Source organism: Gadus chalcogrammus, chromosome 22 (genome assembly GCF_026213295.1).
Source record: "Gadus chalcogrammus isolate NIFS_2021 chromosome 22, NIFS_Gcha_1.0, whole genome shotgun sequence".
Classification (NCBI taxonomy): Eukaryota; Metazoa; Chordata; class Actinopteri; order Gadiformes; family Gadidae; genus Gadus; species Gadus chalcogrammus.
In genome coordinates, this window is record NC_079433.1 from 8,479,381 (window position 1) to 8,490,918 (window position 11,538).

General features: G+C 43.5%; 1 protein-coding gene, 1 long non-coding RNA gene, 2 other non-coding genes and 1 pseudogene across 6 annotated transcripts in view; 4 read left to right on the forward strand and 1 right to left on the reverse strand.

Annotated features, from left to right (window-relative positions):
* Nucleotides 1–176: 176 nt before the first annotated feature.
* Nucleotides 177–3,247, forward strand: LOC130376345 (uncharacterized). Its single transcript, XR_008893981.1, has 7 exons — nucleotides 177–234; nucleotides 1,128–1,178; nucleotides 1,353–1,427; nucleotides 1,614–1,675; nucleotides 1,915–1,962; nucleotides 2,141–2,496; nucleotides 2,769–3,247. It is a non-coding gene; the product is annotated as an uncharacterized LOC130376345 (long non-coding RNA).
* LOC130376349 (small nucleolar RNA SNORA16B/SNORA16A family) lies at nucleotides 894–1,029 on the forward strand. The gene has a single exon (XR_008893986.1). It is a non-coding gene; the product is annotated as a small nucleolar RNA SNORA16B/SNORA16A family (small nucleolar RNA).
* On the forward strand, nucleotides 1,720–1,847 carry LOC130376350 (small nucleolar RNA SNORA16B/SNORA16A family; annotated as a pseudogene).
* On the forward strand, nucleotides 2,636–2,705 carry LOC130376379 (small nucleolar RNA SNORD99). Its single transcript, XR_008894012.1, has one exon. It is a non-coding gene; the product is annotated as a small nucleolar RNA SNORD99 (small nucleolar RNA).
* Nucleotides 3,248–3,729: 482 nt separating the features above from the next.
* ctps1a (CTP synthase 1a) overlaps nucleotides 3,730–11,538 on the reverse strand; it is a 7,863-nt gene continuing 54 nt past the window's right edge. The window contains exons 1-19 of one of the 3 annotated variants that reach the window (XM_056583600.1): nucleotides 11,200–11,538; nucleotides 10,450–10,631; nucleotides 9,898–10,068; nucleotides 9,603–9,703; nucleotides 8,872–8,988; nucleotides 8,609–8,692; nucleotides 8,295–8,375; nucleotides 8,046–8,197; nucleotides 7,249–7,381; nucleotides 6,600–6,688; nucleotides 6,379–6,473; nucleotides 5,857–5,919; nucleotides 5,446–5,489; nucleotides 5,261–5,357; nucleotides 5,116–5,171; nucleotides 4,935–5,031; nucleotides 4,708–4,852; nucleotides 4,405–4,498; nucleotides 3,730–4,304 (exon numbers count right to left, since the gene is read on the reverse strand). The exon at nucleotides 11,200–11,538 is cut by the window's right edge and continues 54 nt beyond it. In XM_056583600.1, coding sequence (XP_056439575.1) covers nucleotides 4,417–4,498; nucleotides 4,708–4,852; nucleotides 4,935–5,031; nucleotides 5,116–5,171; nucleotides 5,261–5,357; nucleotides 5,446–5,489; nucleotides 5,857–5,919; nucleotides 6,379–6,473; nucleotides 6,600–6,688; nucleotides 7,249–7,381; nucleotides 8,046–8,197; nucleotides 8,295–8,375; nucleotides 8,609–8,692; nucleotides 8,872–8,988; nucleotides 9,603–9,703; nucleotides 9,898–10,068; nucleotides 10,450–10,615 — 1,773 coding nt within the window. In that variant the 5' untranslated portion in view covers nucleotides 10,616–10,631; nucleotides 11,200–11,538 and the 3' untranslated portion in view covers nucleotides 3,730–4,304; nucleotides 4,405–4,416. Of the gene's footprint in view, nucleotides 4,305–4,404; nucleotides 4,499–4,707; nucleotides 4,853–4,934; nucleotides 5,032–5,115; nucleotides 5,172–5,260; nucleotides 5,358–5,445; nucleotides 5,490–5,856; nucleotides 5,920–6,378; nucleotides 6,474–6,599; nucleotides 6,689–7,248; nucleotides 7,382–8,045; nucleotides 8,198–8,294; nucleotides 8,376–8,608; nucleotides 8,693–8,871; nucleotides 8,989–9,602; nucleotides 9,704–9,897; nucleotides 10,069–10,449; nucleotides 10,632–11,050; nucleotides 11,174–11,199 lie in introns of those variants that run through there. The other 2 variants (XM_056583601.1, XM_056583602.1) reach the window with 2 other exon arrangements.

Genomic DNA, 11,538 nt, shown 5'->3' on the forward strand with positions numbered 1-11,538 from the left:
GCAACATCTATATGTATTCTGTTTAACTAAAAGTGTCATCACCCCAAACCAACCTACAAAAGCTCTCCACTGAATGACTGCCTGTACTTCATATCCCATCATGCACTTCAACATGTGAAAAATATATGGGCCAATCACAGGAATGAAGAAATGCGCAGCAGTATATAAACGCATCCGGACCGTGAACCAGTCTCTTCTCTTCTAGTTCTCCTACCTGGTCGTCAGTTAACGACGGTAAGCGCGTTTGCATTTATTTTGTACTAATGTTGTTTAAGTTCTATTAATCTTCTTACTAGTTTGGTAGTTAACTACCAAGGTGGTAATGTACTGCGATTAGCTTGGGGAATGTGCATGGCTATGTGAACCGTGTTGTTCGACATTATAACTTAATACATTTTGGCCTGTAATATGACTACTTTCATTTGTTTTTGTCAACTTGATCCTACTGTTGTCTCTTCTTACAACCTATACTAAGTGTACATTTTAAGTAAAACGTTGAATGCCAGAAAAGGGCTTGCCGTTAAGACACGTGGTGAGGCCTAGTAGCTACAGCACATAAGTTAATATTTATGGTAACATTAATGAAATGATAATTTTGTTTATGTCTGAATACTGTTCAACCTCGATTTTTATTTGTTTACAAGACTTATTTGTTAATAAGACTCAATCCTTTGCATTCCAATTGTGAGTCTTGTTTAGTGGGCATCTAGCATTAGCACATGCTAATCACCTTTATTGATCAAGCGGACTCTTTCATACAAAGCAACTTACTTTCAGTTTGTTCCTGAAGTTGTGTAGTAGTTCTGATCACCGGTTAATGCTCCTCCACGCTGTGCTACGACGGATCGTCTCGGTACTAGTAAAGAGGATAGTTAAGGAGACTAGTTGGTTCAACCGGCACCTATCGAAGCCGCTCGTGCTTATTGTAGCACAGGGCGGTCAACAGGCGGCCAAAAGCATCACTTTCACCGACGGTCGCTGTTCAGTTACCAAATAACTGTAATAGCAACATTAAGGGAAAGGATATTAACCATAAGCCCTTACTGAACTGTCTTCATAAAGGAGTTTTCTGAGCCACTGATGTTTTTGTTTGACTAACCTGACAATATTGCTTTTGTATCGTTCAGATGTGTGATGCAAAGATGAATGGGACTTGCAGAGAAGACCATAGACCGCAGGTAATGTCTTGACGCATGGTGTTCATTGAGCTGGCTGTGATGACTAACTTGCCCTCACTGAAAGATTCGTCTTGATTATGAGTTATTTTATTCCTGAGCCACTTCAAATAATTATTTTGTAGTATCAAGCTGAAACTAGGAGTTTCAATTCCTAACTTGCACCTCTGCCCTCAGGTGGCCTCCCTGCAACGTTGTAATTTCCTACTGATCTTGGAGACAAAATGAAGTAGCTGACAAAATGACTTGCAGGTGAGATGCCCTGCCATGTGTGCTTTTCTACAAGCCTGGCTGTGATTACTAACTTGCCCTCACTGAAAGATTCGTCTTGATTATGAGTTATTTTATTTCTGAGCCACTTGTAGAGTATTTAGTGGTAGTCTTATCATGCTTTAACGTTGTGTTTCAGTTTTTGACTTGAAATTCTGCCCCCTTCAGGTTGCCTGCCTGAAACGATGGGGCCCTGGTGTGTTGTCTGGACTCAAAATGGTGTATTGAAGGTGAGCTTAAGTTTGTAGCACTCAAATCTAGTTGTAGTTCTTATGCAGGCTCCTACTGAACTGCCTTGTGTTTATGTAGCACTTGGTGGTCAAGAGGATGCCAATATAAACTCTTTCACTGATTGCTGTTCAGTTTATAAATGGCTGTCTCGGCATCAAGGGAAGAACATTTCAACAATATGAATGATATTAATGTAAGTGCCCTAAATTGTGAATTTAATACATTTAATTTCCTATAGCTCTTGGACGAGGAGACAAAATGGATAAGCTGACTAAATGACTAGCAGGTGAGATGCCCTGGAAAATGTGCTTATCAACAAGCCTGGCTGTGATTACAAACTTGCCCTCACTGAGAGGTTAAAAAACCTCGATTATGAGTTATTATTAACTGAGCCACATCCATCAAGAGAAACGTCCTTTATGGTTTTTAACACTGTAAACTGACGGAATACATTTGTCTCGCAGGGGCCAGGTGAACTCTGAAGTCTGATGGCTGTTCCTTGGAGACATGCTTCGATAAGAGAAGAGGTAATTCTATTCATCCTCAGGCGAGTCCAAAGGGAAGCAACATAGCATGCTAATCCCCGGACCGGATCTGTCCTCCAAATTGCCTGCGATACCAATGGGTAGTTATTGGCAGTTGTGGCCCTTATGGACTATTGGCACAAATGACTGTCCTACAATTGCATGTATGTTGGATATAAACCCGATCCCTTTTCAGTATCTGGTGTTAACGTAATAATGTCTTCATAGGTCAATGATGCAGATTGAGCTGGTGCCTGGATCAGGATGCTGATGCAGGATATGCTTGGACTTTAAAGGTAGGCAGATGCCACACTAACACTTAAAGGCTAAACTTGGGGATACTGCCATAGTGCATCTTGTCGAAGGACCTAGTGGCCCTTTAAAGTTGCACAGTTTGGTGTAATCTCTTCAAGATTGTCTATTTGGAATTTTAAAGCTGATCAATGATGAGTCAGTTTACTAGAGACTGTTGGATGAAACTAGCGGATATGGGACTGAGATCGCTAAAAAAAAAATGTTTTTGGCTGAAAAATTCTAAACCACACTAATGCAAACTTTCTATTTTTAGGTCCGAAAGCTTACCTGCTTGGAAGGACTTGGACCAAGTAGAGGTGTAAAGTTTTTGAAGATTCCTGTTAAAACAGGATGCCGTTTTGCTTCAAATAAAAAAGAACGTTAAACAAATCATGTTGAGTATTCATCTTTGCTTCACTTTCCAGAAACTCTGAACAAACTGACATATTATTACTTCAAGGAAAAACCCTATATTAAGACTTTTTTTAAAAAGTAGAATAACTTCAGCAAAGGCAATTAGGGGATGGGACACAACTGCTGTGTGGGCATCCAGGAAGACTAGTCTGCGACAACTAATGGGGATCCATAATAAACAATCCTTTGAAGACTTGTGGGCCAATTCCAGCCAGACCTCCGCAGTGCATTATACAATGCCAAAACTGGTCATACAATGAACAAGTTTGCTCTAAATCTAGGATCTTGTTAACCTGACATCCATTTGTAACTATTCCACCCCTGTACTAGCCGGATGTGAGGACATGGGTTGGGTTTCATGTCTAGGCTGCAACAGGAGGGTTAAGGCCCCGTCCACACGAAGCCGATTTCATGGCGAAACCGCAAAGGTTTTGTACGGTTCGGCCTTCCCGTCCACACGAAGCCGGCGAAACCGCAAACTTCTGAAACCACCCTAAGGTTTCAAATCTACCCGGTTTCGTTTTGGATTCGTGTGGACGCCTGAAACCGTAAACCATGACGTCATCGCCCCACCACTCGACCCTCTAGCCAATGACCGTTAAGCCCGCGGAGTCTCAGAACTCACAAGGATTTCTGTAGCAGAAGCAGCGCCCCTTATGGGCCTGGAATGTATACTACAGCGTTTCTACAGATCTACTTGGCTTCGTCTTTACGGAGATACTGCGAAACCGGATAGATCGAAACCGTAACGGTTTCGCCTGTTTCGGCTTCGTGTGGACGGGGCCTAAGTACATAATGACATTGAATCCTTAACTGTTAAATACAAGGTGAATTTTCAGACCCCAAATTATCAACTAGAAGTGCTCATCCCTGCTACGTTGGGCTTAATGTAGGAAGGTGCCATCCAATGTATATTATGGTGACATCAATTGTTAAGCTGTCATTCCTCTTAGAATGCTATGTTTAAAAGATGGAATATGCCTGGTAATTCCTTTTAAAGTTTGAGTTAATCAACTTCTGCACATTACTTCAGATCAGCAAAGTATTCGCTTTGAAGGGAAAAATGGACTAAAAAGTGCGGCTGCTTATAAAAATATATATACTCAAGCGAAACCATTTCCTATCAGATACTGGAGATAAATCACTTTAGATTAATAAAAACTATTTTAATGTGGAAATGAAAAAATGAAATTTGACCACAAAAAAGGAATATATACATAAATGTCATTCCATTAGCACAAGCGTGGTTCAGATGTTGCCGGTTACCCAAGTCATTGGTCTAGAGCACAATGTTCATGGAACAAACGCACAATTTCATCCACTTTGGTCACGGTCCGGGAGCGTGGGAGTGGTGTCCTAATCCAGATCATGGGTTTCTTCCTCATGTTTTTCAAGACTAGAAATAAGCAGGCATGGTAGCATTTAGATATTTTAGGTACAACAAACTTTCAATTTACAAAATGTTATTTACCAAGGCAAAGGAGATGATCATTTACCTGGTGGAGATGTTAGTCTTGTGAAAGAGATGGCATTTTAAATTCTGATATCTCTGAGTCTGAACTGTTCCCACTTTTATCACTGTATGTGTCCCTGTAACAAAGACCCAGTGTTATGCTGTAAACATTACAGTATACCCAGACTTACCACTAATTCATTGTTTAAGAATAGCATGTGCTACACAAAAATCTGCATAGCACAAAAATATAATGCATATTGAGTTCAGTCACCAAAATTCAAAACGTACCATCCAAAAATGGTTATGTTGCAAATTAATTGCCCAGATAAGACGTTGACGTTACCTTGGAGAGAGACGGCAGCCTTTCTGGAGGAAGCCTGGCAGCTTGCCAGCGGAGGCCAACAGCAGACCAAAGTAGGGGGGGGAAGGCTTGATTGGGCGGGAGGTGAACTCGGGGTGGTACTGGACGCCAACAAAGTATGGATGATCTAGAATCGAGAGCCGTTTAGTCGACCATCTATGCATCGTGTTCAGGCATTTGATCCCAGAAGTGGTGCTTTGCAAGCGTACCGTCCAGTTCTATGACCTCCATTCGTTCTCCTTCCACATCTTGACCTACGAAGTGGAGCCCCTTCTCCTCGAAGTGTCCTATCAGCTCCGGGTTGACCTGGTGGGGAGAGGCAGATGACTCCGGTGTGCCGACAAGCTAACCGTCACCCTACTTCCCATCATTTTATAATGGCAATCAAACCTCAAAACGGTGTCTGTGCCTCTCATCGACGTATTCCACGTCTCCATAAAGTTTTCCTAAAAGATAGCAAGCATTGTAAGCACAGCAGCGGAGCTGGGTGAGGAAGTGCTCCATAGAGATAACAGGTGAAGGGGTTTCTTCTTACGTAATACACTGTTGGTCGTCTTGAAAATGGTCCGTCTTTTCCCTAGCCTCATGGTCCCACCCATTTGCCCTGGATTGTGTTCTGGCATGTCAATCACCTTAATATAACAAATGTATAAACATTAAAAGCTAAAATAACAAACAGGTTTTTAGCATTTTAGATTCTAAAGCCATGTAGAGTCTTACCACTGGATGGTTCGATTCTGGGTCAAATTCCGTGGAGTTGGCATCTAGGATGTTGCAGAAGTAAAAATCACTGTAGTATGAATATGATTAACATAGCCCAAAAGAAAAGGGAACCCCTTCATTCATCAGCACTGCCAGAGCTGACCTCATGTAGTTATAGTAATGCAATGGCTGTCAGGGCTCCAGCTCCGTACTTATTGTTCCGCTTGATTGATAAAACCAGGCAGTGTGCCAAACATTACATTTACGTCACTCAATGCACTACCAGTAGGAAAGAAATATCGATCAATAAAACAATAAAACGGTCCCATTCTTTTTGCCTTCATTGGTTGAGTGGTTCTCATCAATATAAGCCTTTTGCAACAAAGCATCCCAAAATAATTGATGGTGGTGTGGAAGAGGTGGTGTTACCTTCCCAGCCAAGAATATTCCTGGCAAATTCACAAACGGCCAACTGCATTCCAAGGCACACCCCTATAGGACACAGGGATGGGTAGGCTTGCTATTACTGCATTAAACTTCACATTAAAAGGACAATTCCGGTATTTAGCACATTGAGCCCCCTTTCTGGGTTGTCTAGGATGAAATAGATTGGTTGACACCGAAATTTGATGTTCCAATCATCACCGTTCGCTGATGATTTGGAACATCAACGAACACCACTAACCACTCGGTAAGTTGCACATTTCTCAAAAATAACGTTGAGGGTTGTTTTAAGGACAGGTTTGTGAATGCCCGTAGTCAGCCATTCTGAAGCAGGCAGAGGCAATTCGAAAAGAGCCAAATACCCTGGACAGGATCAACAGTCAAAATTTCGGTGTCAACCACTCTATTTCATCCTAGACAACCCAGAAATGGGGCTCAATGTGCTACTGTCCTTCAAATAAATAACAAAACAAACAGTTGTTCGTGTTAGTGTGGAGTCTCGCGTACCGAGGAAGGGTTTCTTCTGCTTTCGAGCCCAGTTGATGGCGCACATCTTGCCCTCCGTTCCCCGGACTCCGAACCCCCCGGGCACCAGGATGCCACTGTGCATGAGGAGCGTACGTTATTCCACCGCACTACACCAGACGAGCTGTACTCAGGTCAAACATCGAGGGCTTCCCACCCGCTGGGGGGGGGGGGGGGGGGGGGCCCGATGCATGGGAACTTACTCAGCGCTGCAGAGTTTCTGCCAGGCTTCATGGTACCTCACCGGGTCTTCCTGGAGCATGCCTGGCTCCAGATCAGCAGAGTCCACGTACTGGAGGCCGTGGGGAGACATGGGACACAGTAAGGACACGTGGACACCTTTAAATATAGAAATAACTCAAAGCACAAGAATGTGAGACGAGACAAAAATTCTGGATATGTTCAGAAATGTAAGTAAAAATGTTTTCTATTGTAAGTAAAAAGAAATAATAAATTTTTTTTTAACCAAATTATAAATGAATAGCCATGACTTGAGTGACTTTCATCAGATGTGGATATACAAACTTCACTTAACATAGTGCTTGAGTACTAGCTTGTACACATTTTTAATTCCTTGATGGCAAAAAGAGATTTCCTACAGTAGATTCAATTACCGCCCATAATTAATTATTCCAGCTTTTAGGGTTGTAAGTTGCCGATAGATAAGAAGGATGCGTACATTTTCTTGGGCTTGATAAGAAGGTGGAAATCAAGAATGGTTGTTTCAGTGGCAGGTCGTTTTGGATATATAATGCAAGCACATCTGAAATTACAATCTTATCTCCAAATAATCGATTACAGTGATTGCATTACCAACAAAGAGAACAAGGGGATGAGTTTGCACTATTGTACCTTGACGTCAAGCTTGTGGCTAATGGCTAGCGCTGAGTGCTCCAGAGCTTTGATCACGGAGGCGTAGGAGTCGGAGAACTTGGTGTACTTCCCGACCAGCGCGATGGAGCAGTGCTCTAGGAGTCTGTCAGACCTGGAGAAACACAACACGCCTACGTGAACACACGACCTAGGAGAGGAGCTTCACAAGTGCAGTCACATCATAAATGCCCTTTACTGGATGAGAATGGGATGCTAGCCAAAAGTAGGTTAGATGAAAAACTTTTGCCAACGTTGCCGAGCGCCATATAAAGGAGACCCTTTTTTATCATTATAACATTTTGAAGTGTAGTGTAAAACCATGTAGGTTAATCCATCAATACCAAAAGTTGGCAAAATATAAATAATTGTGTTGTTAAGTCACACAACACCGGTGCTCAGTGAAGTGCATTGAAATGAATTATTCAAATGAAGCACGTGCTGCAGGAAGGATAGACCACCAGCGCACCACTTCCTCCATTTGTACTTTATCATTCTTAATGAAAGGCAACCAATCGACCAATTGAGGCACTCACTGATGACCTTAAGGCCGAAAACCCAAACACAGCGGCCTCCAACCAACCAGTGTCCTTTCCCCCAGACTTTGGCACCGCCATTAAAATAAGAAACCCAAAACAATACATACATGCCATCTTGTCCATTTCCTCCACACTCTCCGTTTCTGTGACACACCCATATTGCTTGGTGAGGGCATCCAGGAGGAAAGACTCCTCAATCCAAGAAAACACCACTTTCATGCCCCGCTTCTCATCACCCACCTGTTGGACATCTCTTTCCACTTGGCCAGCATTTTCCGAGGCCGCCCCTCTATGTGCATGTCCAGCCGGCGGCTGAAGTAGCCCACCACGCCCTGGTCCTCAAGCAGCAGGGGCACTTTGTAGATGGACGAGACGTCGTGCACGCAGATCACCTGCAAGAGGAACACGGGAGCTGGTTTCAACGTCTGACGCCTTGCTTCTACCACAGAGTTCGTAGGGCATAGCGTGTGCGGGGACGTGTGTGTGTACCTGTTCGGGCTCCACGTGGCAAAACATGGATATCTTCTCTTTGACGGCGTTTTCAAGAGCGTTCGCACAGCGACACATGATCTAGGAAAATAATTGGAATCAAACTTATTATGCATTATATTTTGGTTGTTTTTACTCTTTCATTTCTACTGATTTCCCTGTAGTTTCTACTATAACACCCACATTTTCCATCTGGGATTGTGGAACTACCATCTTAACTTGTGTGTTGTTATTGCATCAGTAATATTACATAAGTACATAATTACAAACATCACATGACCAATCCAACAAGCAAAACTAAAAAGGTGAAGTACCAGATCAGGAGACAGGCCCAGGCCTCTCAGCTCCCGGACGCTGTTCTGTGTGGGTTTAGTCTTCTGCTCCCCGGTCGTACTGGGCTGAGAAAGGTACAGCCAATCACAGGTCAGCCACACATATGCAAACTCAAAACCACAATAGTCTGATTGCTATTCACATGGGGCCAACACTGATTTTATATGTAATGCATGTAGACACAAATACATATAACGGCTATGCCTGTGTTGGTTTATACAAACATGACAATAATATACCTTACCTGTGGTATGAGGCTGACGTGGATGTTGCAGAAGTTCTCCCGCTTCACCTTGAACTGGAACTGTCTGAAGGCCTCGACGAAGGGCATGCTCTCGATGTCTCCAACGGTCCCTCCCAGCTGCGAGCCGTCACAAACACCAGGAATCAAAGGGTTACTTCCTCCCACGTAGGGCTGAACGATTTTAAGAAAAAATTGAAATTGCGATTTTTCTGGTAGAGATTGCGGTTTCGATTTCAACCACGATTTATTTTCTTTAAATCAAGTTTCAGTATAAATGAATATAACCAATGAATTCCATTAAGGTAATGCAATAATGAAAACTGCTGGCAACAGATTTCAAATGCAAGACTGTTTATTCAAGTACCTAAGAAACAACAACCAAAAAAGTCAAATAAAAAGGGAGCCCTCTTTCTTATGTGTGTGCCTTTTTCTTAATCAGCATCAAAATAATTGCACTTTTGTAAAATAGTAAAAAAAAAAAAAAAAAACCAGCTTTGACGATCCCAAAATCGTAATGCTTGAGATCGCGATTTTCGGTCGAAAACGATAGATCGTTCAGCCCTACTCCCACGTAATGACCACGATCACTTTAAGGGTGAGCCCATTGTCATAAAACGGCCACCACCTCCTTGTTGAAAAGATATCTCTGCATATGCTTCTAGCTACAAGAAAAGTGGATGCTTTCGTTGTGCTTCTCTGTATTTATGATTGAGGTCAGCTTGGTCTCGTACCTCTATCACACAGACTTGAGGCTCCACCTCGTCGTCATCTACAGGCACCCTGGCCTGTTTCATCACCCACTCCTGGATGGCGTCTGTGATGTGTGGCACCACTGTGTGAAGAGGGCAACACAAAAAGTAAGGAAGGGAAGACCTTCATGTCAACACCATAACTGAGCCCTGTTTCCCCCCTGCCGCTACATGAGGGTACCATAAAGCATTACATTTTATTTTTTGGTGCAACTGTACTGCTACATTTCCCTCCCTCCACGCCCACGTCACGACAACAGCAGTGGAGTTGGCTTACCCTGCACAGTCTTGCCCAGGTAGTCGCCCTTGCGCTCCTTGTTGATGACCGACTGGTAGATCTTGCCGGTGGTCAGGTTGTTGTCCTTGGTCAGCCGGATGTCCAGGAAGCGCTCGTAGTTGCCCAGGTCCAGGTCCACCTCGCCCCCATCGTCCAGCACAAACACTTCACCTGCGGGAACAGGGAGCGGCGTGTGGCTCAGAACGGTTTGGCCGGTAAACAGAAGGTTGCCAGTTCAATCCCCGGCTCCTCCTAGCTCAGGGTCCCTGAGCGAGACATCTAACCCTAACTGCTCCCGACAAGCTGGCTTTCGGCCTGCATGGTTGACACCGCCGATCGGTGTATGAATGTGTGCATGAATGGGTGCATGAATGGGTGAATGTTAGGCAATATTGAGTGGCCACTGGTTAGTGAAGCACTGTATAAATGAAGGCCAATTACCATTCAACAGGACTGTCCCACACAGCAACCAAGCTTACAACCATTCACGAAACAAACGTTGATTACATGCCTGTACTGAAAGGCCAGATGCTCTTTCACAATGGTGCTCACCGTGTTCGTATGGGGAGAAAGTGCCGGCGTCTATGTTGATGTACGGGTCGATCTTGATGGCGGTCACATGCAGGCCGCAGGACTTGAGGATCGTACCGACGCTGCTGGCGATGATTCCTTTACCGATGCCAGAGATGACCCCACCGGTCACCAGGATGTACTTCATCGTAGCCCTCTGGAGTCTAGCATGGGGAGAAGAAAGGCAAAGGGAAACATTTCAGTCCACAAGTAATAGTACAATATATTATGGATACCTCTTGGGCGATAGTGCACCATGCTATTTATATATATATATTTGAAATGATGCTAATTTCAATAACACAATGACTTCACTGTCTTTATCCGACCATAAGTTTATCACATGGGTTTTTGTTTGACCACAACAATGTCACATGGAAACGATACGATTTGGATTATTTTAGTCATTTAGGTCGATATAGAATAACGAGTTGCAAATCGAGGGTTGGTAATTAAAAATGTCGAATAATACAGATGTTATCTTAACACACAATGGCAAGCGAACAAATGTAGCAGTGAGTGCAATCAAGAAACTCAACAATCGAACCCAAAATATCATCAGGAAATCATACAAAAATTATACATCGATTGAAGATACTAATACTGCGATACTTTCGGCGGAGATGGGTATCCTATTGTTGACAACGCGTTGACAAAGCACATTGCGTCCCCAGTACCCCTGGCTAACAAGCATAACAAAACCTTTTACATCAATATACTATTCAAACTCACCAAATAACTGCTTCCAGAGTCAGTACTTTAATTGACGTAATTCAACGAACAGCAAAGAGTTCACACGTGTTGTATTTAGATATATATGATCAACTGTAGGCCAATTGCTACGATGCATCCACATCCACATTGACTACACACGTGGGCCCAAACCAAAGATATAAATGGGAGAGAGAGGGCGATGCGTAGAGGCGCGCAGCTCTGCCCACTCTCCATTCACAGGAACTGGAGCAAAATGGCGTGAAGGGACAGCCCTCACGTACAGACTGCGTGGTGTATACTGTGCGTCGTGTGTCGTGGCATGCACGGGTTTCTAGCGCCCGGCAGTGATGGAGACAG